The 26,407-nt window shown below is 40.2% G+C and overlaps 2 protein-coding genes across 5 annotated transcripts in view; both read right to left on the reverse strand.

Moving 5' to 3' along the window:
* mks1 (MKS transition zone complex subunit 1) overlaps positions 1-14,872 on the reverse strand; it is a 57,455-nt gene extending 42,583 nt beyond the window's left edge. The window contains exons 1-8 of one of the 2 annotated variants that reach the window (XM_059973102.1): positions 14,749-14,872; positions 13,189-13,316; positions 10,892-10,956; positions 9,100-9,255; positions 7,834-7,931; positions 6,519-6,647; positions 6,325-6,429; positions 1,127-1,235 (exon numbers count right to left, since the gene is read on the reverse strand). In XM_059973102.1, the coding sequence (XP_059829085.1) occupies positions 1,127-1,235; positions 6,325-6,429; positions 6,519-6,647; positions 7,834-7,931; positions 9,100-9,255; positions 10,892-10,956; positions 13,189-13,316; positions 14,749-14,831 (873 nt within the window). In that variant the 5' untranslated portion in view covers positions 14,832-14,872. The remainder of the gene's footprint in view (positions 1-1,126; positions 1,236-6,324; positions 6,430-6,518; positions 6,648-7,833; positions 7,932-9,099; positions 9,256-10,891; positions 10,957-13,188; positions 13,317-14,748) is intronic. The other variant, XM_059973103.1, reaches the window with a different exon arrangement.
* Positions 14,873-19,740: 4,868 nt separating this feature from the next.
* LOC132395915 (B-cell CLL/lymphoma 7 protein family member B-like) overlaps positions 19,741-26,407 on the reverse strand; it is a 39,563-nt gene continuing 32,896 nt past the window's right edge. The window contains exons 5-8 of one of the 3 annotated variants that reach the window (XM_059973105.1): positions 23,958-24,128; positions 21,997-22,076; positions 20,361-20,486; positions 19,741-20,240 (exon numbers count right to left, since the gene is read on the reverse strand). In XM_059973105.1, the coding sequence (XP_059829088.1) occupies positions 20,388-20,486; positions 21,997-22,076; positions 23,958-24,128 (350 nt within the window). In that variant the 3' untranslated portion in view covers positions 19,741-20,240; positions 20,361-20,387. Of the gene's footprint in view, positions 20,487-21,996; positions 22,077-23,957; positions 24,129-26,407 lie in introns of all 3 variants that reach the window. The other 2 variants (XM_059973106.1, XM_059973104.1) reach the window with 2 other exon arrangements.

A 26,407-nucleotide genomic window follows, 5' to 3' on the forward strand; every position in this document is an offset into this window, starting at 1 on the left:
ACATGCCATGCTAAATCTTTGCAAACATCTAAGGAAGTAAGGTACTGCTGTGCTTCCTTCACAATTACACTTATGTGCTAGGCCCAGGACAGGTCCACCGAATTACTAACACCAAGGAATTTAAAGTTACTGACTCTGGTCCCCAATGAGGACTGCCTCAGGGACCTCCAGTTTCCTCCTCCTTAAATGAATTATCAGCTCCTTGGTCTTGATGACATTGAGGGAGAGGTTGTTGTAGCACTACTCAGTTTGATTTTCAATCTCCCTATGTACTGATTCATCACCACCTTTGATTCAGCCTATGGCAGTGATGTTGACAGCAAACTTAAATATGGCATTGGAGCTGTGCTAAGCCACAGAATTAGTGCAGCTGTGCTGAGAGATTATGCAGACATTGTCGCTAATCTGAACTGACTGGGTCTACAGGTGAGAAAATCAAGGACCCAATTACAGAAGGAGGTATGGAGGCCAAGGTCTTGAAGCTTATTGATTAATTTTGAGGGAATAATAATATTGAATGCCAAGCTGTAGTCAATAAAGAGCATCCTGATATATACATCTTGCTGTCCGTATGTTCCAGGGCTGAGTGAAGAGACTATGAAATGGCATCTGCCGTGTTTCAGTCATGCTAGTAGGCAAATCGGAGCAGTTCCAAGTCACTTCTCAGGCAGGAACTGATGTGCTTCATCACCAACCTCTCAAAACACTTCATCACAGTGGACATAAGCGCTACTGGATGATGGTAATTGAGGCACCATGTTCTTCTTAGACACCAGTATACTTGAAGCCTGCTTGAAGTAGGTGGGTAACTCAGACTTAGACTCAGAGTAGGAAAGGGGACAGATGATGGGAATTTAGCCAGTGCTACTGATTTTCTGGGGCAGGTCTGGACCTGGACTGACACACACGAGGTCAGATCAAGAGAATAAGATAAGAGAGTAAGAAGGCTGAAGCTATGGTCCACAGCAATGCTTCTCTGCTGACCTGCTCAGCCACATCTTAAATCTTCTGTGCTGTCTAGAAACATATTCAATTCCATCTTAGCATCCCAATCCAAACATCACTTGTGTAAAGGGCTGGGAGAAGAAAACAAGAATCAACAGTTTTAAAAACAGATAGCTCTTACATCTTTGAGAAGGTTTTTCTCTCTGTTCTGCTCTTCAGGTTGGGCATCAGCAGAAACATTTTGAATGATGTATAACCACAGATCCCTCCTCTCTCCCTCCGTCTCAATCCTACTCACAGCAAGCATGTAGAAAAACAGAATTAAGAAATGAAAAGTTATGGATCTCAGCTATACAAGACATTGCAGATACTCTATCAGTTCTTCAAAAGGATTTTCAGATGAACATGCAGACTTAGTGTGCGGTGGATTGCAAAAATCTGACAAAAATGCCAAATTATTTTTTTAACTGGAAATAGATAGCATAGCCATTAGCATCTGAAAGAGAAATCACACTTCAATCTTCCGGTCTCCTTGGAGAACACCATATATAAACAGATGCTGGTGGAATGCAGCAGGTCAGGCAGCATCTATAGGGAGAAGCGCTGTCGACGTTTCAGGCCGAGACCCTTCATCAGGACTTCTGACTTCAATTTCTAGCATCTGCAGATTTCCTCATGTTTGCCTGATATATAAACAGATTCTTGCTTTCATTGAATACATCTTCACACTACCAGATTATGGCAGCCAATGAGCTAATTTAGGACCTATCAATCATAAGACCATAAGAATAGGAGCAGAAGTAGGCCATTTGGCCCATCGAGTCTTCTCCAGCATTCAATTATGGGCTAATCCAATTCTTCCAGTCATCCCTACTGCCCTGCCTTCTCCCCATACCCTTTGCTGCCCTGGCTAATCAAGAACCCATCTATCTCTGCCTTAGATACACCCAATGACTTGGCCTTAACAGCCACTCATGGCAACAAATTCCACAGATTTACCACCCTCCAACTAAAGTAATTTCTCCACATCTCTGTTCTAAATGGACGTCCTTCTTGTCCTAGACTCCCCTACCATGGGAAATAATGTTGCCATATCTAATCTGTTCAGGTCTTTTAACATTTGTAATGTTTATATGAGATTCACCCCTCATTCTCTTGAACTCCAGGGAATACAGCCCAAGAGCTGCCAGATGTTCCTCATACAGTAACCCTTTCATTCCTGGAATCATTCTCATGAATCTTCTCTGAACCCTCTCCAATGTCAGTATATCCTTTCTAAAACAGGGAGCCCAAAACTGCACACAATACTCCAAGTGTGGTCTCACGAGTGCCTTATAGAGCCTCAACATCGCATCCCTGCTCTTCTATTCTATACCTCTAGAAATGAATGCCAACATTGCATTTGCCTTCCTTACCACCAATTCAACCTGAGAGGCCAGCGTTGGGCATTTTTCATGGCGTGGAATGAAAGACTGTGTGGTGCGCCACTCCTCACACAGGCATTTCGCAGTATTTTTTCTTTATTTTACAAGGTCGAGTTGCGAGCTAAACCTGGCATGTTGGGAAAGCCTACTCGGGAATGGCCCGACTGGATTCGAACCCAGGAACCTCCGTTCCAGAGTCCAGCGCTGATGTCACTGCACCAACAGCCTACAGGTTAACTTTTAGGGTATCCCAAGTCCCTTTGCACCTGTGCATTTTGAGTTCTCTCCCCATCTAAATAATAGTCTGCCCGTTTATTTCTTCCACCAAAGTGCATGACCATACACTTTCCAACTGTGCATTTAATTTGCCACTTCTTTGCCCATTCCCCTAAACTATCTAAGTCTCTCTGTTTCCTCAACACTACCTGCTCTTCCACCTATCTTTGTATCATCAGCAAATTTAGCCACAAATTCATTAATCCCATAGTCCAAATCATTGACATATATAGTGAAAAGCAGCGGTCCCAACATCGACCCCTGTGAGACTCTGCTGGGTAACCGGCAGCCAGCCAGAATAAGATCCCTTTATTCCTACTTTCTGTTTTCTGCTGATCAGCCAATGCTCCACCCATGTTAGTAACACCCCTGTAATTCCATTGGTTGTTAATTTGCTAAGCAGTCTCATGTGCAGCACCTTGTCAAAGGCCTTTTGAAAATCCAAGTACACCACATCTACTGCATCTCCTTTGTCTAGCCTGCTTGTAATCTCCTCAAAAAATTTCAGTAGGTTAGTCAGGCAGGATTTTCCTTTCAGGAAACCATGCTGGCTTTGGCCTACCTTGTCATGTAATCTTCCATAATCTCATCCCTAACAAACGATTCCAACAACTTCCCAACCACTGATATCAGGCTACAGGTCTAGTTTTCTTTCTGCTGTCTTCTACCCTTCTTAAATAGCGGAGTAACATTTGCGATTTTCCAGTCATCCAGTATAATGTCAGAACCTATTGATTCTTGAAAGATCATTGTTAATGCCTCCACAATCTCTCCAGCTACTTCCTTCAGAACCCAAGGGTGCTTTCCATCAGGTCCAGGAGATTTAACCACCCTCAGACCATTAAGCTTCCTGAGCACCTTCTCAGGCGTAATTTTCACTGCACATACTTCACTTCCCTGACACTCTTGAATGTCCAGTATACTGCAGATGTCTTCCACTGTGAAGACCAATGCAAAATATGTATTCAGCTCCTCTGTCATCTCTGCGTCTCTCATTACAATATCTCCAGCGCCAGTTTCTACTGGTCCTGTATCTACCCTCAACTCTCCTTAACCCTTTACACCTAAAAAGCTTCTTTGATATTTGAGATTAGTTGCCAGCTTCCTTTCATAATTCATCTTTTCCTTCCTAATGACCTTCTTAGTTTTCTTCTGCAAGTTTTTAAAAGTTTCCCAATCCTCTACCTTTCCACTAGCTTTGGCTTCCTCGTATGCCTTCTTTTTTGCTTTTACTTTGGCTCTGACTTCACTTGTCAGCCACAGTAGTGTCCTTCTTCCATTCAAAAATTTCTTATTTGGAATATACCTGTCTTGAACTTCCCTAATTTTTCGCAGAAACTCCAGCCATTGCTGCTCTGCTGTCCTTCCTGCTAGTGTCCCTTTTCAGTCAACCTTGGCCAGTTCCCCTCTCAAGCCAATGTAATTTCCTTTATTCTACTGAAATAACGACATACTGGAATTTAGTTTCCCCTTCTCAAATTTCAAAGTGAACTCGATCGTATTGTGATCACTGTTTCGTAAGGGTTCCTTAACCTTAAGCTCTGTTATCACCTCCGGATCATTGCACAACACCCAATCCAGCACAGCCAATTCCCTAGTAGGCTCAACAGCAAGCTGTTGTGAAAAGCTACCCTTAGACATCCTACAAATTCTCTCTCTTGAGGTCCAATACTGACCTGGTTCCCCCAATCTACTTTCATTTTTAAATCCCCAAAGATTATCATGACATTGCCCTTCTGAAACGACTTTTCTATCATCTGCTGTAATTTGTAATCCACATCCCAGTTGCTGTTTGGAAGCCTGTATACAACTGCCATTAAGGTCTTTTTACCCTTGCCATTTCTTAACTCAACCATAGAGACTCTATACCTTCCGATCCTATGTCATCCCTTTCTAATGATTTCATATTTCTCATACACAGGGCCACACCACCCCATCTGCCTACTAACCTATCTTTCCAATACACCATATATCCTTGGGCATTCAACTCCCAATGGCAGCCATCTTTTAGCCAAGTTTCAGAGATGGCCACAACATCATACTTGCCAATCTGTAGCTGAATTTCAAGATCGCCCATTTTATTTCTTATGCTGTATGCATTCAAATATAACACTTTCAGTCCAGTATTTGTTGCTTTCTGTTTTAACTGCATTATGCCTCTATTGCCCTGTAATTCATCCCACCGGCTGTGATTATTCCTCATTTCCTGCCTGTCCTTTCTATCATCTCTATCACATGCTATCTTTGATTTATTTCTGTTTTCCCCTTCCTCAGCCCTATCACTCCGATTCCCACCCCCTGCCAAATTAGTTTAATAGCTAACAGCTTTATTAAACCCACCTGCTAGGATATTGGACCCCTTTGGGTTCAGGTGTAACCAGTCCTTTTTGTACAGGTTGTACCTCCCCCAGAAGATGCCTCAATGATCCAAAGTTACTGAGCCATGCATTGATATGCTTGATCATGCTATTCTTGTGCTTTTTAGCATGTGGCATAGGCAGCAATCCCAAGATTACTACTCTGGAGGTCCTGTTTTTCAGCTACCTACCCAACTCCCTGAATTCTCTCTTCAGGACCTCCTCCCTTTTTCTACCTATGCTATTGGTATCAACGTGTACCAAGACTTCTGGCTGTTCACCCTCTCCCTTCAGAATGCTCTGCACCCAATCCAAGACATCCCATACCCTGGCACCACACCATGTGGTCTGCTCCCCTCACTATGGAATCCCCTATGACTACTGCATTCCTCATCTGCTTCTCTCCCTTCTGCATCACAGAACCAGGCTCAGTGCCAGAGACCCGATCGCCGTGGCTGTCCTCTGTCAGATCACCCCCCTCTACAGCATCCAAGATGAGATAACGGTCACGGAGACAAGTAGTTCATACAAGGAAGACCACCAATATCCCAGAGTTGAAGCAGCTTTGTAAGGAGGATTGGCCTAAAATTCCTCCAAGCCAATGTGCAGGACGGATTAACAGTTACCAGAAACGTTTAGTTGAAATTATTGCTGTACAAGGGGCTCACACCAGTTACTGAAAGCAAAGTTTCACATACTCTTTCCAAGAAATACATATAAAATTAGATCCATTTTTCTCAATGAACAGGTATAATGTCTTTTGTGTTATTTATTTAATTGGGTTCTTTTTTTTTAACCCAGCTTTAGGACTTGTGTGAAGATGTGATCACATTATAGGTCATATTTATGCAGAAACAGAGAAAATTCTACAGAATTCACAAACTTTCCAGCAACACGGTATGCAATTAAGAGAGAATGAACAGGTACAAAATGCAATACAACAGACTAATTTGAGATATTAGACTATTTGTAAAAGGCTGCAATAGCAAAGGGAAACAATTACACTTCCTTTGCAAAGAATCTTGTTAGAACCCTGGGTTTAGTTTTAGGCATCAGAATCCATCAGCCACATAAGTGGTGGGACACAGATTCAAAAGACAAAGGGACAGATTAGGAGGACAGGTTCCACATGGCTTGTAAGCCCATGTGTTTAGAAAGTTCTCATGATTCAAACCTATTACAAAATGGAAACAGAGAATGACATACAAAAGTATGTCCTGGAGATAGAAATTGCCTACAGAAACATGTTAAAATGTGATATAAGAAAGATGAATATTCATAACCGGTAGTAGTACACACACTAATCTGAGCACAGTACTTGCCTGTAGGCTGCTTTAGAATCATTGAAGTCTGGTTTGATGGAGAGAACTCCATTGCCGTCCATCTTAATGGTACACAATATATACTCATGCTCACGGTGTCCCAGCCTGAACATACAGAACATAATTAATAACTGAAATAGCAATTCATTATACCAAGCGTAATTTAAAATGGGTTTCTGAGATGAAAGACCTACTTTCCATAAGGCCCCAGATCTCCCATGATGTACATGGTTTGCACTGGAGTATTCAGAACATGGTTGTTTCTTACAAACTCTTCAGTCGGCTCCCAGGTTATGATCCGAGATCTTGGAATCTTCCCTTCCCTGCAAAGTTAATACGAAGGTAGATTTGTACACCAATGCTGGCCTGCACTGAGTTAGTTAACTCATTACTAGGAGCGGGAGAATGGTTTCATTAGGATTCAGTGTCACTTGCATGCAAATCGTAAACTGATGGCACACTTATTGGTCCTCTCCAGGAAGCAAGGTGATAAAATGGGTTATAAATAGATCTCTAGGACTCAGTTCAAAAGTGAGGTTAAGGTCTGAACTATCTGCAGGAGGAAATGGATTGAAACATTTCCACTTCAACCTTTCAAGTAATATGCATCACAAATTTAAAAAGTGATTTTTATGTTTTAGGATGGGAACTGTGGCATTGTGGTGGAATGAGATGATGAAATGGGGAAGAATAGATTAGAAAAAGGAATCCTCTAGACTGGGATTGAGGATGTCACTTGTGCAGAGCGAAGGAGCTTCATCCCAAGACTAATAACTTCAAGCTAAATCACGTGTTTCTTGCAAATGCAGTACTTCCACTGCAAAAACATAATGGAGCGCAGATCAGGCTGATGCCAGGATCAATATGCCCCTATCACAAAGGGGAAACCATTGTAAAGAATAAAATTATCAGCATTATTAGAGTAAGAATATACCAACATAGAAATGGAAGTATGAGTAGGCCAGTCATTTTTCATGCCTACTCACCAATTAGTCATTTAGCTCAATGTCTCTTTCCCTTGATTCTTTAATATCTAAAACTCGACTATTTCTGTGGATGAATATAATTAAAAACCGAGCCCCCACAGCGCTCATAAGCAAATTCCAAGAATTCACTCTATAAGATTTTTTTCTATCATGGTTGTAAATACTGACCCTGCATTCTAAGACTGTGACCCGAGATTCTAAGACTTCCAGTCAGGAGGAAAATATCGACTCCACATCTGCTCTATCAAGCTGATTCAAAATTTTACATGTTGGGTCTGAGATCACTTCACATTCTTCACAATTCAAAATGTCAAGATCACACACAGCCCACCTATAGCTGGGATGCTCAGCAGTAGCATATACACAAATAAAGATTCAACACAATTTTTGAAAAATATTGCACAATATTAAAAGCCAAGGCAAGTCACTCCACATTTTGTGGAATGTCAAATAAACTTTAATAACAGAAAGATCCAATGAGTTTATATTGTACTGCACACTCACTCCTCTCCCACTCACTTACATAATTCTGCGCTCCTGCCTCCTGCGTCGAACATGTGACATTCTCTCTGTCAGGTAAGATGGAGTCTCCATTGCTGATGTAGTCACCATCTTACAGTGCTGCAATAAGGACACATTTAATCAAAACTGCACACTATTTAGCAATCTGTTGTTAATTTAACCCTCCGTTCAGCGAAGTCTGTTCTTAGCCAGAGCTGTAATATGTTATGGGAAATGCACTGAGGTTTTGTTTAAATATAGGGTTACAACATTTAAAACTATGTTAAATTCATGGCAAACTAAATTGAATGCAGCAAACAGTTCTGGCTGCCACTCTATAAAAATATGATTAAAATGAACTGGAGATTGTGCAAAAAGCCATGGATTAATAAAAGATCTTTGACCAATACCAGAATCGAGAAATTTTCAATAAAGACCAACTAGGTTGGGGATATTTCCTGCCCAAAAGACTGAATCATTAACACATAAAAAGTGCCCATGTTACAGGGTTTCACAGATTGATACAGTTAAGAGGTATTTGTCTGGAGGTGAGAGTAGAAGCAAATCTTAAACATTTGGTCACTAATGAACTCAAATGGGAATTCAGGAGAAACTTCTTTACCCAGAGAGAAGGAGAGGAAAACCTGAAGTTAAGTTCTTCAGGTCCAAGCCAACATCTTATTTACAACAGCAAATACAATAATAGCTTTATCAATTTAATTTTTTTGATCATCTTGGATGAAAGATAAACAGCAATTTGGTTACATCCCTAAAATCCATTTATTTATCATGGACATTCCCCAAATTTCCATGTCAATTCTGTCCTTCAGCTTCCACTATTCTCATCATTTACTGCTTCCATATAGGAACATGATGGGCCTCCCAGATAAATTGTATTTTATGCCTGTATGTTCTTCTAATCAGAAACTTTGATGTCAGTAAAGAGGTTCTTCATCAGAACTTTTACTATCTGTCCTCCCACCTGCTTCTCTCTACTATTTACCGGCAATATTTTTCTTCCCTTCTTTCTTAGCTATTTCACACAGTAATAGATATACACATTGTTGGGCAAAAGTGGAGGGAAGGATAAGCGGAGGAAAAGCTAACTGTGGCATTTATAGGAATGAATGTATATACATACATTGGACACTGAATTTAATATTATCGGAGCTCAATCTTATGCATGGATGTCCATAACAGGTGTTCTTAACCTGAGGTTAGACGGTATTATGTTAAAAGAAGTTTATTTCGCTCAAGTCTAAGAAAAGGGAACAATCAGATTCAGTACCTCTTCAGTGCTGGTGTAGCGGTCAAAGTCAGTGTAAGTAAAGATTCTGCAATTCTTTCTCTCTCCAGTTTCCTCCAAGCGCAGGATCTCATTTTGGTATTGATAGTCCAGTGGACTCTGGCAGGCATAGTCATTCTTGAACAGGTCAATTTCAAACTAAAATTGAAAGCAGTTACTTTAGGTTTACTTCCAATCTTCTATCCTTGTCCAGCTAAGGACTGAAATCCTGCTTTTTGATCATTATGAATTTAGAAATTATGAGGCTGGAACAGAGAGGGTAGACACATGCAGGTGGTGAAGTATTTGTAGCAAAATTTACAGCCATCAAGATGCTGAGGAAAACCCATTTCTATTCTTGTTGTTCAACACCATCAGTGGGGTGGTTACAAACCAGCTTCACACAGGGAAGGTCATTAGAATCATCTTCCAAATTTAATGTTCTGTTAAGAGTAGACCGTCATTTCACTGGCAGCTATAACAGGAGAATCTAAGCTGCAGACCCAGGATCAAACATAGAACATAAACATTTACAGCACATTTGCAGCCCTTCAGCCCACAATGTTGTGCCGACCATGTAACCTACTCTAGAGACTGCCTAGAACTTCCCTACTGCATAGCCATCTGTTCTTCTAAGCTCCATATACCTATCTAAGAGGCTCTTAAAAGACCCTATTGTACCCACCTCCATCACCGCTGCCAGCAGTGCATTCCATGCATCCACCACTCTCTGTGTGAAAAAATTTTCCCCTGATATCCACTCGGTATCTATTTCCAAACACCTTAAAGCTACGCCCCATCATTTTAGCCATTTCAGTCCTGGGAAAAAGCCTTTGGCTCTCCACACGATCAATGCCCCTCATCATCTTAGACACCTCTATCAGGTCACCTCCCAACCTCCATCGCTCCAAGGAGAAAAGGCCAACTACACTCAACCTATTCTCGTAAGGGACGCCCTGCAACCCAGGAAACATCCTTGTACATCTCCTCTGCACTCACTCTGTAGTATCCACATTCTTCCTGTAGTGAGGTGACTAGAAATGAACACAGTACTCCAAGTGGCTGACCAAGGTCTTATATAGCCATAACATTACCTCACTGTTCTTGAACTCAATCCCACAGTTGATGAATGCCAACATATCATACACCTTCTTAACAATACTGTCAACTTACGCAGCAGCTTTGAGTGTCCTATCAACATGGACCTCAAGATCACTCAGATCCTCCACACTGCCAAGTGTCTTAGCATTAATACTACATTCTGTGTTCAAACTGAACCTACCACAATGAACCACTTCATACTTACCTGGGTTGAAGTCCATCTGCCACTACTCAGCCCAGGTCTGCATCTTATCAATGTCCCGCTGTAACTTCTGACAACCCTCCATATTATCCACAACACCCCCAACCTTTGTGTCATCAGCAGAATTACTAACCCACCCTTCTACTCCTTCATCCAGGTCATTTATAAAAATCACAAAGAGGAGGGGTCCCAGAAATTCTGGGACCTGCGGAACTCTGCTGGTCACCAACCATATGCTCATTTAATCCAGACAAGACTTCAATATGATGAAGTATTTTTGATCAAGTATATAATCAACAAAAAAAGCTTGATCATATTGAAGTCTTTTGATTGAGCTGCTCTTAATATGTAAGCTCCAGTTATTTGTTTCTAAAAATTGTATTGTATGGCACAAGTGTAAACTTAAGTATTTTGCATTTAATGCCTCAAATATATTTTCCTTAAAAAGGAGCTTCAGAAATTAGTTGCACAGTAATTTTAAAGATAAATTACCTGGCTGAATAGCTTCTCTTGCCAACCCACTACAACTTCTTCTTGGTCGTCAGTCCGATAACTATCTGCAAAATTGGGAAGAAATTCCAATTAATGATGGAGTTGCTCAAGGCAAATAAATAAATATTTTTGCATGGTTGTGTGTTGAATGAAGGATAACGAATATACCTTTCAGATGAGCAGCAATTTTCTATAAAGACTTAAAAATTCTTTCTAGCTTTATTTAAAATTGTGTACTTGCCGCTTATATTGGAGAAACAAATTTGCCACCTTCTCTACACCATAGGCCTACAGCATCTCATAATCTGAATTTTTCATCCCATTGTCACTCAGACCCGGACATTTCAATGTAAGTTTCTTGACACAATATGTAGATAAGCCTATAAGAGGAGAGGCTGTACTAGATCTGGTATTGGGAAATGAACCTGATCAGCTGTTAGATCTCTCAGTGGGACAGCATTTGGAGATAATGATCACAATTCTATCTCCTTTACCATAGCTTTGGAGAGGGATAGGAACAGACAAGTTAAGGAAACATTTAATTGGAGTAAGGGGAAATATGAGGCTATCAGGCAAGAACTTGTAAGCATAAATGGGGAACAAATGTTCTCACAGAAATGGATGGAAGAAATGTGGCAAATGTTCAGGAAATATTTGTGCGGGGTTCTGCATAGGTACATTCCTATGAGACAGAGAAAGGATGGTAGGGTACAGGAACCATGGTGTAGAAAGGCTGTTGTAAATCTAGTCAAGAAGAAAAGAAGAGCTTACAAAAGGTTCAAAAATGCTAGGTAATGATAGAGATCTAGAAGAATATAAGGTTAGCAGGAAGGAGCCTAAGAAAGAAATTAGGAGAGCCAGAAGGGGCCATGAGAAGGCCTCGGCGGGCAGGATTAAGGAAATCCCCAAGCCATTCTACAAGAATGTGAAGAGCAAGAGGATAAGACCTGCGAGAATAGGACCAATCAAGTGGGACAGTGGAAAAGTGTATGGAACTGGAGGAAATAATAGAGGTACTTAATGAGTACTTTGCTTCAGTATTCACTACGGAAAAAGATCTTGGCAATTGTAAGGATGACTTACAGCAGACTGAAAAGCTTGAGCATATAGGTATTAAGAAAGAGAATGTGCTGGAGCTTTTGGAAAGCATCAAGTTGGATAAGTCGCCGGGAATGGACGAAATGTATCCCAGGCTACCGTGGAGGTGAGGGAGGAGGTTGCTGAGCCCCTGGCAATGATCTTTGCATCATCCATGGGGACAGGAGAGGTTCCAGAGGATTAGAGGGTTGCAACTGTTGATCCGTTATTCAACAAAGGGAGTAGAGATAGCCCAGGAAATTATAGACCAGTGAGTCTTACTTCAGTGGTTGGTAATTTGATGGAAAAAGATCCTGACAGGCAGGGTTTATGAACATTTGGAGAGGCATAATATGATTAGGAAATAGTCAACATGGCTTTCTCAAGGGCAGGTCGTGCATTACGAGCCTGACTGAATTTTTTGAGGATGTGACTAAACACATTGATGAAGGTAGAGCAGTAGATGTAATGTAAATGGATTTCAGCAAGGCATTTGCCAAGGTACCCCATGCAAGGCTTATTGAGAATGTAAGGAGGTATGGAATCCAAGGGGAAATTGCTTTGTGGATCCAGAACTGGCCTGCCCTCAGAAGGCAAAGAGTGGTTGTAGACAGTTCATATTCTGCATGGAGTTTAGTCACCAGTGGTGTGCCTCAGGGATCTGTTCTGGGATCCCTACTCTTCCATGATTTTTATAAATGACCTGAATGAGGAAGTGGAGGGTTAGTAAGTTTGTTGATGACACAAATGTTGGCGGTGTTGTAGTTGTGCTGTAGGTTTCTATATTTGCTATAAAAACCAACACAGACTCAAAGAATACCATCTAACCTTTGTGTTAAAACATTACAGCTTTTAAAAATTAATTTCTGTTGCTTCTGCTACACCTATTTACATATTCTGTACACTACATTTTACTTCCTTACTTATCCTATTATCTGTCTTGTAACTCATTCCTTTCTTTATTTAATCCCTCTTGTATTCCACTTGCCATTCGTTTTACCCCTGCACTTTCACCTTTCTCAAATACTGATCCTTTCTCAAATAAAGGATCATCTTCCCATGCAGTAACAGTGTTTCTTCTATCTCCCCAGTGATTCTGCACAACCAGCAATTTCCAACATTTAAAAAAAAAGTTATTTCATGCTAGATAAAGTAGCCCCTTATTTGGTAGTTACTTGTTGAAGCTCATTTTAGGGCAAAACCTGTCAGGCAAAACTTACCAGTGATGCCTTCTGAAGTCACGGTGTTGAACGTAGCCATTTCAATGGCATTTTGCTTGGAAATAGAAGCAGTTTGCAAAACATGTTGAGTGAGGAGTGTCGTTGGGGTGACCCGCTGAAGCCATATACTTTTTAGAAGTAAAATAAAAATATATTTAAATACCTCCCTTCATAAAGCCCATGATCTTTAAATTAATTCTAATTGATTACATAAATCAACCCTATTCATGCATTTTGTATCATCCCAATCTATCAACTGGCAGGACAGAACTAAAATGGAAAAAGTCAGATGGAGAGTCTTTTGGAATATCATTCTGCTGCCCACTGTCCATTCAATGTATCTGTACAGATTTAAATGGCCAATGTCAAATGGCCAATTTCTCTTTTTTTGGTCACTCCTACCTATATCTTATGCAAGACTAAATCTGCCTCCTTTGTGCTGATGCATCAAAGCAATTTTTTAGATTTGCCATCCTTGCACAGGGTGAGACACAGTCACGTATTTGGCTTTGTACACAGGATGAAACCCCAGTCACAAGTTCCAGGTTTAAGTTAGGGAGCAATTGCTGAAAATAGAGCAATTCTAATATTTCACCCATAATCAGTCATGGTGCCCCATTTGCCCCTACACCCCTCCTCTAACCCACTGCTTCCCCTCCCTATCAAACCTTTTACAAATGACTCAGGAAATAAAATAAAAAAAAAACATAGATGTAGATAAATAAATATGGGCCCACATTCTGCACTTCAAATGATTCTGGAATTAGAACATAGAACACTTGTGAATCATTCCTTCCTAATAACCAGAACCTCCAGCGTATCTTCCACTGTCCTTCATCCGAAGGTTCCACCCATGATGGAAGGCTGTCTACCCACATTCATTCCATCTCAGTCCCCTCAGCTCTGACCCTACCCATCTCTCACAGAACATATTCTCTTTTCATTCCAAAGAGGCCCAACTTAATGGCTCACTCTCTACTGTTTCCAGCACCTCCGCTGAGATGCCACCTTGGTTTCCACTGCCAAAGAGAACAGCACGGCTTCTGACGATATAGGAATGTTTTGAATTTTATAAACAGAAGCAGAATCAGTAAATGGCGGGAGATGACGCAGAATTTTCGGGAAGCAGAAACTCTGCAGGAAAATGGTTTTATTTTAGGTCAGTGCTCCTATGATGAAAGGGGCTGGATCAAAGTGTCAGCTACTCTGCAGTTCCATGGAGTTCTGGGCTTTCGCTCTTCCACATTTACAGAGTAGAAGAATGGATGGGCTGAAATCAGATGTGGGTACATTTGACCTAACCTTCTGCCGCTGGATGCACCATTGAACCTAGGGACAGTTTGTAATTTACTGAGCTGAGGGGACAGACTTGTACTTGGTATCCACCTTGGCGTTACCTTGTTCATTTGAAAGACGTTTTATTGAAGTACTGTATGCAATCGTGTTAACCCCACTCCCTGCCCCCCCCCAACCCCGCGTTGATCCCATTTCCTGTCTCCCGCACAACTGCAATATCGACCCGCTGCTTTCCCCGAACGGGTCTTTATCCCGCATTCTCACCGGATGCGGAGGTTTTGAACGGGATCCTGAGTCCGGTAAATGGCTGTCGCCCCTCCCTCGCCGCCGCCACCGTCGGCCGCCATTGAAATTGACTCCGTCCCACTGCCCCGTTACCGGGGTAACGGAAGGCGGGATCCGACTCGGCGATTCCCATGGGAACGGAGCGAGCCTAAGCCTGGAGCGCCCACTAGCGGCGCCCGCTGGCAGAGCATCTCCGGCCGGACTGAAGCATAGTCCCCGGTCCCCGATACAGATCGTCATAGACCCCTTTGACAGCAGGGCTCTCCCGCTACTTCCTGGTATCAGCGGCCCGATTGTGAAGAAAAACAAAGTATACTGTAAACATTTTCGATTTCAAATTTCCATCAGCTGTGGCCATTTTAGTTTTGGTTACAGTTCAGGGCCTATCGGCCACTACTCAAAAAAACATTTTGTATTGAATGAAAAAGGCCGACGCTCATGTCAAGTAACAGAAGTAAAATAACTTTCAATGAAAATGCTGAATTTGAAAAGTATACCTTCAAGGAGGCACTGTATTCCTAATCTCCAGAAAATTTAAAAAAAACAGTATAATAGGAATTGAGCGATAGAGTCCACAACATGAAATTAATCCAAACACAAACAAGGAAAAACACCTGTCCTCACTCAGCTGTTGAGTCAGGATGAGCAAAAATCAAAACTATCAAGGGCACGGAATGCATTTATAGAGCCAGAGTACCACAGCACAGAAACAGGCCTTTCAGCCCATTGAGTCCATGCCAACATGTGCTTCTGTTAGTCACATCTACCTGCACCCAGACCAGATCCCTCTCATTCATGTACCCATCCTTTCTGATGCAGTATTACAGTTGACTAAATGTAAGCATACATAGCTGTGGTGCTCTGAACCTTTATACCTGCCCCAAAAATGTAAAAACTCATTAAGAATGGCTGAGAAGCACCACCATTACTAATGAGACCAGCCAAGTTATTGTTGACATATAGGTTCTGCAAGTGAATAATGCAAGGAACAATCCTATATAGTGATTTCCATCTATATATATGTGTGACCGACGATCACTACTTGAAACAATGACAGAGTTCACCAGAGATTGCCCCTGTTGTACTGAATGTGGCAAGAACAGATTCGGCAGCTCAAAACAGAGATGGCATGGACTACTAGGCAAAGACTTGTATTTCATCACAATTTGCAAGTTGGCATACAAGCGTAACTCTCTATCCATCATCACAATCAAGCCTGGGGAAAGCTTACACATATCCAATGTATGTTTAACTGTCACAATAATCCTACAACCAATGCACATCAAAGCTCTGCATTCCTGATATTTATTGGGAATATTGGACAAATGAAGTCAGTAGAAAGACAAGTGTCCTTGTCCTCAATGACAACCATCCTCTGTGTTGGGCCCAATTTACAAATGCCAAAAATATCCGGGAAACATTCAGAAATATCTTCAGCCAGAAATGGCTAATCCATTTTGACTTTCTCACCTGATAGACATAAAAAACAATTCACTCCATATAACCTTAATATCAGAAGGGATGGAATGGCAATTAAGAATGCACAATAGAGAAGGCTTTACCATCAACACCCAGTAAAATGGAAATGTTTTGAAACATTGCCACAATCTTCAGTGTTAATTATAATCTTCACAATTTGCTGTAAACCTATAAATAAGAGGTCCCTGTGGAATACAAATTGCCACTTCGCAAGTTCAAATAGCTATTTTAATCCTCTATCCAGTGTGTTTTGTAGCTAGCTGTTGTTTATTCCACAACTCCCTTAATCATTAACTTACTTTATTTAAAATGGCAGTACATTATATTAACCTTGTCTATACCTTCTGACAGTTGGAGGAGGGAAACAGGGAAGAGGTGCTGTGAATTTGCCACAGTATAAAAAGACAACAATTTTTAAAATTCATTCCACTTTATTTTCACAAGCATTTTGAATAACAATCCTCTAAATAATTGTTTTACAATTTGAAAGGCAACACTTAACCTTTGAAATATGAAATTTTTTTGACATTACTGCTTCATCACTGAGGCAAATACCAGTGATTTTCACTGTTTGCTTGTGTATTTTCATGAACAAAAGGCAGATTTTACAATCATTAACATAGTAAAGCCAACAAGAGAGGATCAGCACCCATTCTGCAGTGCCCTTGTAAATATCAGAATTGAAATTTCATGGTGCTTACCCCAAAACCCAAAGTACGAAAGTGGCAATATATTAATATGTAAAAAAAATATGCTATCTGTTTGTACTGATCACCAAGGTAGGTGCTCAGCTTTTCAAAAATTTAAAGAATTGAAAAAAAATGAAAACATTATCTTAAAGCAAACAAATGATATCTAGTGTTCAGGTTTGGGGTTGCACAATGTAATCAAAGCTGTCATTTGTTCAGTGTTCCCTATATGTGAAGTGCTGTATGCCAAGAGTGCAGCCACAGTGTTCTGATCCATCCAAGAGACAATACACACCCTTCAAATCATACTTCTTTGGAATGTCACACAACTGAAATGGGATAACTTATTAAAAAATATCTGTATTGAATGGTGAAACTTAGTAGGTACTAAACATCAGAAATAATATTTGTATTATTTGGAAGATTTTCTAAATAAATGCCTTTAAAAAAAACTTTAAACAATTATTGTTTAGAGAGTCATGAATTACTCAACAACAATGCACGTGTATAGACTTTAAGCAATCTTTACTGTTCCACTCCTCTAATAAGGATCAAGGATTTGTACACACACATAAAATTCCTTATTTAGATGTTGTCAGATATTAGTTAGAAGAAATTACTGAGTTACAAATTGAGAAATTTGCGTCACCAAACAAAGAATGACTCATTATGCTCTCTGAAAAACATCAACTGTTGCCCTTCAAATATTTTTATGATCAATGTCTGAATGCTCTGAAATACTGGATTCTGCTCCATTGCATAATATTCTATGCACTTCAGCAAATTAAGTGGAATTACAAAGAAACTCAACATACAAATTGATTAGTCTATTTAATCTTATATTCAAAAATATATCTATGCATTTTCATCAGAAAATTCAAAATATGAACATTTTTCACATTGTCCTGGCTACACTACCATGAAAAATAAGGAAGGTGTTCATACTGTAACTAGGAGCTCTCTCATCTTCATATATTCTAAAAGATAACCAATTGGTTAAAAGATCTGCTATTTTGAACGGCAAGTAATATTGAAACTGCACGGGGGGCGAACACCAAAAGAATTTAAAAGATCCATATTTTTCATATTAAATATTTAATACTTTAAGTTGAGATGGTATAATTAACTAATGAAGCACACTGTGAACACAAACTTTAAAAAAATGGGAAGTAAGAAATGAGAAGCAATGGCAAGTGAAACATCATCACAAAGCTATGCAAATGTGAAATAAAATACAAGGACAAGATACTGAAGCAGACAATAAAGACCTTAAAAACAAAACAGATAGGCTTCTGGCAATTGAGTGATTTTAACTTTCAATCAGTCAAAAAGAAAATAATAATCTAACCTGATTTTCTTTTTAATTGAGCAGAAATGGAAATGAATTATTATTCACTTTTCTCAAAGTGATAAATTGTATCCCAGTTGAGAGACAATGTGGAAAATCTTTGCAGACAGGTTGAGCAATCAAAATAGAGATCCGATGCAAAACAAATGGGTTTAAAATAGAAAGTACAACAACAACAACTCAGAATTAAAATACTGCTACCTGGGTTAGATGAAAGTACCAGATATGGGGCTTGATGCAGAAAATGACAGGAGAAATACCATGAAGACATGCATTTTAATGTAGTTTCCCAACTGCATTGTTTTGACAAGACCACTACCGAAAGAAGAAGCCTCTATTAGAAAGGGCAGGAATTTGGGAAATCAAGATTATGTTATTAAAATAGGCAATACAAAGATGTTACAATGAACATCAGGATGGTCATTAATCTGAAATGTTAACTGTATCTCTTTTCGCATGACTGCCTGACTTGCCAAGTATTTTCTGCATTTTGTTTTTAGAAATGACTTTCTTACCCTCATGTTAAAAGAATCAATAACTACATAGAAAATCATCTAGTGAAGAACTCATAATGGGGCTGAATACAGTATGAAGTCTTATTTTGCAACTTTCTTGATTCCAGACATCCTCTTCAGGGATCTGTGATCAAGAATTCAAATATTCCTCTGCTACACAGTCAAGTAATCATCCTACATTTATGAACTTGATGTGCTTCAGCAAAATACTCATGCACTGGCCATACCCCAGCTAATAATGGATAAATAATGAATTTTTTAAAATTCTTAAATGCCAAGATATGATTACCAGCATAATATACTGGAATCATGGCTATGTCCATGAAATCTCCACACAGCTACTAGGTTGTTCATTTTTTCCTAAACTGGTTGATATAGGATTTAATCTAATTTTGATTCCATTAGGAACTGTTCCATTTTAAATAAAATCAGCTTCAAAAGCCAGCTTGCAGATTGATTCAGGTATTATCTATATTGATGAGGGAGGTTGGGATTCCAATATTTTGTACCAACTCTTTAATTGGTCAATACTGACTATGCAAGCCTGAGCGGATCAGTATCAACACATCAGTCAAATATGGAGAATGTGAATTGCCAACACAACCCTGTTAAACTATCCACACATATGCACAGTTATCAGCAAAAACTCTAGCTGGTATGCCATACATTATCTGACCCAAATGTACATGTAGCAATAAACGTTAACAAGAACAAATAGAAAAGATTAAATTCTCCTTTCATGAAAATAAACTAAATCACCTGTAGGCTCTCTCCAAAGGAAATGCAAGTCCAGTTTAATGGGTATTTAAAATTAGTTCAGTATCATTGAAACTAATCCAATAGGTACCCACACCAACTTAAAAGATTTTGAAATGCATTTTCCATCATATAAATTCAGCAAAATCATGAGCCACTGGAATACATTAAAAAAAATCAGTAACAAATTCAATAGCATTTATTTTTGAAACTGCATGCTGTCGTACTTCCTTGAATGCAAATGCTTAAGTCCAATTTTATACCATGGGTAAAACAAGGATGAAGACCGCATTTTTATTTATAGCTAACAATCAACCGCACAAATCCATCTTCAGTCATCTCACAAACAATGGCGAAGATTTAGAGGCACTTCAGTATCAAGGCACTTTCATATTGATGCTGAGACCCCAGAAAAGCAGAGAGAGGGATCTTCAGTCCATCTTTATGTACTGTACCAGTCTGCAGCTGGTTCCTGGTGAGCGTCAATACAGAGTCCCATCTTTTCTTCCAGTGGGTACTCTTGTCCATGGAAAAGGCTGAGCTGGGCCCATTAAAGAGGTGAATGAGACACTTCCTTTGTATTAGTGCTACTTTTGACACTATCAATATAAAAGTCTCTTCAACTAGGAAGGCCCAGTGGAGCCACAGATCACACCCATTCCTGCTAACAAAAGAGACATCACCCTGCAATACAGAAACATTTTCAATTCAGACACTTAAGTTACAAGCATCACAATTCATCAAAAGTAGAAAATAAATATCACATTCTTTTAAGTCAGTCAGTGATGGCAAGTCAGCAGGTACCATGGGAATGCCAGTCTTGATTCTGGGTTAGCTCTCAGTCACTGGCTGAGTCACAACATTCTGTCCGGTGCAAACCCTCTTCAGTGGTGGTGCCCCTGAATATTCGTCATCCTCCTCTTCCACAACCTAGTATCAAACACAGAAGTTGATGAGGAAATTCAACAAGAACTTTTGGAAAGCCTGTCTTAAATCAATTAACAATATTTGGATTTAAGAAACAAATAGAATTAACATTTCATCCATAAGCAGCCTCCAACACTCTACCTCTCCATAATCTGGAAGTTACTGGCTCAACCTTCATTTTAAATGATTTTTAAAATATTAAAACATAACCGTATTTTAGCCTTCCTGCATAATTAAAATTGAAAACAACAATTGTAATGAAAAATCAGAAAGCAGCAGACTCTAGGAATCTAAAATGAAAATGGAGAGTGCTGGAAACACTTAGCAAGACACCATCTGCAGGACGTTTCTAGTCTTGGATTCATCAGACACATTCCCATACCATCTCAGCATTTTGAAGGGATTGTTTTTCAAAACTAAATTTGGCTTCTGCCTTTCTAATTCCAATGGGGGTTGTAGAACTGAAACTTTCCCTGAGTGGCATAACTGGCTTGGGATATTGTCCTGGAGAATAAGCACATAGGAGTTCTTCTTCTCCTGCAGCCACAGATGAAGGTAATCCAGCTGGTCTTTCAGGGAGCAAACACTGGAGAGCAGCAGCACCACCAATGGAAAGGCCAGCTCCCAACCCAGCTTGCTTATCACATCTCTGTTTTCTCCCAAACCGCCTTTGCACCTCCTCCCTTGAGTGGCTGCAACGGGAGAGCCTGCACCACACAGCAACCAAGGCCATGCACCTCCTCCGCTGTCAGTCTCGCCAATGAACTTTACTTGCAGTATTTTGTATTACCAATGTCTACCAGGGTTTTGTGATCACAAAAAAAACACATTTAAGATAAATATTTGCACCTTTTGTTAGACCCGGAAAGGGCACTGCAACCAAGCACACTGTCATCTTGCCGGAAAAAAAAAATTATTCTAGGCACAATACGTGCAGGATATGCAGTCAAAAAGTCAATGTTTGCTTTCAGCAGAAGCTGTAGACACTCAACTCTGCCTTCCCAAGATGAGGTCAACATTAGGTCCAACTATCCAAGGCAAAGAACGAAGCCAAACATATCTCTGCTTTGTGGCTCTTTATCACCCTGGCCATGCCCAAGGAAGTAACTTTGAAGCTAACCATTTTAAAACTACCCTATAATTTGCTGCTTCTTTTAATCAGTGAAAGAATTAATGCTAGCCAAAGCTCTCAGAACAAATTATATAGGAAATATAATTTCATTGACAAATTCTGTCAATACTTAAGTTCCATCCATTAGGGCTTACTTAAACAGGGATAAGCATGCATAAAGACTGAAGCCCTGCCTTCATCCAGTAGTCTGTGTTTCTCTAGAGTTCTGTATATTTTGACCTTTAATGTGTCCAACTTGAGTCAAATAACCTATCAGACAACCTTCAACCAAAGGTTCAAATGCAATTTGGTACTCAATTTAAACAAGTATTTTATTTTAATTAAAAAGTGAACATAGAAGCTTAGTCTTCCCTGAATGTGTCCAGTGTCTTCCTGGCTTACCTGAGGCTGCAATGGAACCAGTTCTTCCTTTGTGAGCATTGGGGGATCATCTCCTACTTCTGAGGAAGGAAGGGAAGGTTCTGTGAGAGAGAATTAAGAAATTATAACTGCTTTAACCACACTGTCTGCTTGCTGCAGAACAGAAGTAAATAGTAGAGCCATTAATAGAAGCAAGGGAACAGTGCAAGTCTTGACCAACATAACTTGGAAATTAAAACTGCCAATGGCCTTCAAAACAGCATTATACAAAACATTTAAAGACTACTAAAAAATTTAAGTATTTTAATAAATGGAAGCCATGCTTAGCTTGAAAATTACCATTATCTTTGTTTGGACAGAAATTGCCAGTTTCAACTGAAGGAATAGATAGAAAGGAAGGAAGGATAGTCAGCCAAAGCTCTCATCACTAATTGCAAAACAGTAATTAATTCACCGTGAAATAACTCCAAACTCAGCCTATGCCAGATTAGCTGATCTTCATTGGAACAGAACAAATAATATTTATTCAGAGTGACTGTTAAGACGTTCCTCTCACGGAGTCCTGCTTCACTGATGGAAATTGTACTCCATTGAAAGGTAGTATTTTCCAGTGGAAATTAAAACTGCAAACTGTGAAAGAGCTGTAGTGTTAAAATTAGCTCTACAACAATTACCTACATGGAGAATCTGAGAACAATTATTACTCTCTTCTACTAAAATATCAACACGAAATAGAGAATAGTTCCATACACCAAATATACCCAGCACCTCTCCCAAGAAATCACTACATCGTCTTTTAGCTCCAGACACTGTTCAAATGTGAGGAACAGCAAACCACCCACCATTAATGTTACTATACCAGTGCGCAAGTGTTTCACGGGGAACTGCAAGATAACAGCCAACATAATATGAAGCTAAAATGACAAGGCTCTAGTTTGTATGGCACTATGTAACCTTGCATTGCAGAAGAGGATCACATGAAATCAGGACGACAAAGAGTAGGAGGTGCATCTGACATGTAAAGTTATGGAAAGTCCCAAGACATTCTATAGATATACAAGAATAAATAGTGAGAAAGGGAGGGAATAGGTCTCCATGGAGACCAGCAAGGATACTTATGTCTCAGGCTGCAGGAGATGCATGGATACTTAATGAATATTTCTCCTCAGTGTTTTCTGAGGAGAAAATTATAGCTATGCAAGAGATAAGGGAACAAGTGGAGAATATTTATTTTACCAAGGAGGAGGTATTTACTGACTTGCAGCACATTAAGGTGGATAAGCACCCTAGGGCCAGGCCGAATACATCTTGGAAGATGCAGAGGACCTTACAGAGATATTTACTACATCTTTGGCCATTGGTGAAGTTCGCAAAGACTAAGGTGGCTATCATTCTTTAGCAATGACAAGCTTGGAAACTGCGGCTGATTAACCTAATATCCATGGTGGGGGGTATTTTGAGAGACAGGACCTACCAGCATTTAAATAGACTGAGCCTTATTATGAGGAGTCAGAATGGCTTTGCATATGGGAAATTGTATTTGACAATTCTTTTAGAGTTCTTTGAAGAGGTAATCAAAAGGATAAATGAAGGTAGGATAATAGATATTGTCTACTAAAGCAAGGCCTCCAACAGAATTAAGACTGAACTATACATGATTTCACATTTTAGGCAACCATTGTTACAAACAGCTTGTAAGATAAAAGAAAACTCATTTGTGCCACATGGGTACAGGATTAAATGGTCACCACAGCATTAAGTGACCTACACATTTGTTTCTGGCATGGCACTTTTAAACCTTCATGGAGCCCCATTCTTGTACAGATCTTATATCAACTTAGCCCTTCGACACCATGGCATGATCAGTAACATGGTTGTATAAAGTCTAAAATCAAAATGCATCACACAATTTTTAATCAGGCAACTGTCATAGCCCCTTTTTAGACTTATCATACAAGAACAATTCCTAAAGCTCTTCATACCTTCCATAATTTCCTGCCCAAGCATGGGAGGCTGAGAGTCATCTGCTTTAAAGTCAGAGAGAAGCGTTGGGCTGACAGGCTCACTTTGCTCTGGGCTGGGGCTGGAGTTTGTACTGCTGTCCACTTTTACTGGGTAAGCATCTGACAGGGAACTCTGATTACTTGTCTCATCTGGAAAAAGTAGGAAAAGACATAAAACCAAGTGAAAATGATCAAAGCCAGCAAAACAGCCCAGAAGTACCACATTTCCCAATTAGTGCCATTAACAAGTATTTTTATCCTTCCCCAGCTTCTCTCCCTGCTCCACAGAAGCACTAACATCTGCTGTATATGAGCCCAATGTGCTCTACTGATGGCAATGACCATTTAGCACACAAACTTAAATAGCATATGCCTGCAATTTAATTTATAAGGTATAAACAAAAATCCTAAGTCTATTCTCTTTTAGCTAAACTATTTCTCCTTCCATAGTCCAGAAGTTGAAATTTCAGATTAGGCATTGAAGATACATTGGGAATTAAACTTGGGACCCGATGGATTGCTTTGGTCTGTTGAATCTTTTTGATCTTTTTCAAGATGGTGCCGATAAATGGTGACTCTTTGAGTGTAGTTCCAATTTAAATTTAATACTCCCATTTAGAACTATTACAGGAGAAATCCACAATCACTTCGGTAAGTGCTTTAAAAAATTCCATCAATCCTCAAAATGGGTGGATCCCAGTCAGCAGACTCAAGTCGCTTGTACAATTCCCTTGAAGAAAACAGAAACATGAATGCCAAGTCTGTATGCAGATACAATTGAAACACAGGGGCTTTCGACCGCACTTCACTCTCCCCACATTCCACCACCACCCCCACTTGACTATCCTGCTGGCAAATGTAGTCTCTGAAAAATAAAACTGAAGGTGTCAGAGCAAGATTGCAGGAGCAGAGGGACTGCTGTGTACTTCGCTTCATGGAAACATGGCTCAGGCCTGCCATTTCAGATGCAGCACTGCAGCCCGAGGGTTTCATCCTCCACTGCAAAAACAGGATAGTTGAGTCTATCAAAGATAGAGAAGGTGGAATATACTTCATGATTAACTTATCATGGTGCACAGACACAATGATTTAGTCCCAATCCTACTCACCCAACCTGGAACAGCAAGTGGTCAAATGTCGTCCGTTTTATCTGTAAGGGAGTTTTCTGGCATCATCCTGGTAGTGGTGTACATTCCACCAATGTCAGGCAGGCACTGGAGGAGCTGAGCACCATGTCAGCAGTCATGAAACACTGCTTGCTGATGCCGTCCCTATCACTGCGGGGAGTTTTCCAGGCCAGCTTGAAGGAATCTTTAAACAACTATCACCAATATATCACCTATAGAACCAGAGCAGCCAACATACTTGGCCACTGTTATACCATCACGAAGAACGCTTTTCGTGCCACCCCACAGCCGCACCTTGGAAAGTCCAATCACATGGCTGTACTTCTACTTGTTGCATATAGGCAGAGACTAAAGACCGCAGCACCAGTTGTGATGATCAAGAAGATATGGTCAAGAGGGATGAAGGAGCACTTACAGGACTGCTTTGAGTTGGCGTACTGGACAATATTCAGGAATTCATCTTTGGATCTGAATAAATATACCACTCTAAATCAAATTCATCAAGACTTGTGTGGATGAGTGTATGCCTTCATGAGCATTCTGGACATATCCAAACCAAAAGCAGTGGATGAACCAGAAGATTAGTTATCTGCTGAGTGTTAGATCTGTGGTATTCAGCACCAGTGATCCAGAACTATACAACTCCTGGTACGACCTATGAGTGCTATTTTAAGAGCAAAAAAACCCAATTCTGATTGAAGTTAAGAGACAGAATTGGATGCACATCAGCTCTGGCAGGGTTTTCAGACAAGGTAAACATTAACATCATAAATGGCTGTGTTGCTTCACTTCCCAGATGAGTTCAACATCTTTTATGCTCGCTTTGAATGCCTAAAACTACATCTATACAAGTTCCTGCACCATCCAGTGACCCTACAATCTATGTCTCAGAGGCCAACATCAGAACAGCTTTCAAGAGGATAAACCCTTGCAAGGCATCAGGCCCTGGTATAGCAGTCAAAATCTCTGCCAACCAACTAGCAGGAGTGCTCACAAACATCTTCAATCTCTCACTGTTACAGTCTGAGAGCTTCCCTGCTTCAAAAGGGTGACAATCATACCTGAAGCCCAAGATGAAATGGGTGACCTTCCTCGACGACTATCGTCCAGCTGCACTCACATCAACTGTGGTGAAGTGCTTTGAGAGGTTGGTCTTGGCCAGAATCAATTCATGCCTAAGTAATAATCCCGACTTGCCGCAATTTGCTTATTGCCAGAATAGGTCTACAGTGGATGCAGTCTCACTGGCTCTCCATTTGGCCTTGGATCACCTGGACAATAGCAAAACCCTCATCAGGCTGT

This window comes from Hypanus sabinus, chromosome 6 (genome assembly GCF_030144855.1).
Source record: "Hypanus sabinus isolate sHypSab1 chromosome 6, sHypSab1.hap1, whole genome shotgun sequence".
NCBI classification, from domain to species: domain Eukaryota; kingdom Metazoa; phylum Chordata; class Chondrichthyes; order Myliobatiformes; family Dasyatidae; genus Hypanus; species Hypanus sabinus.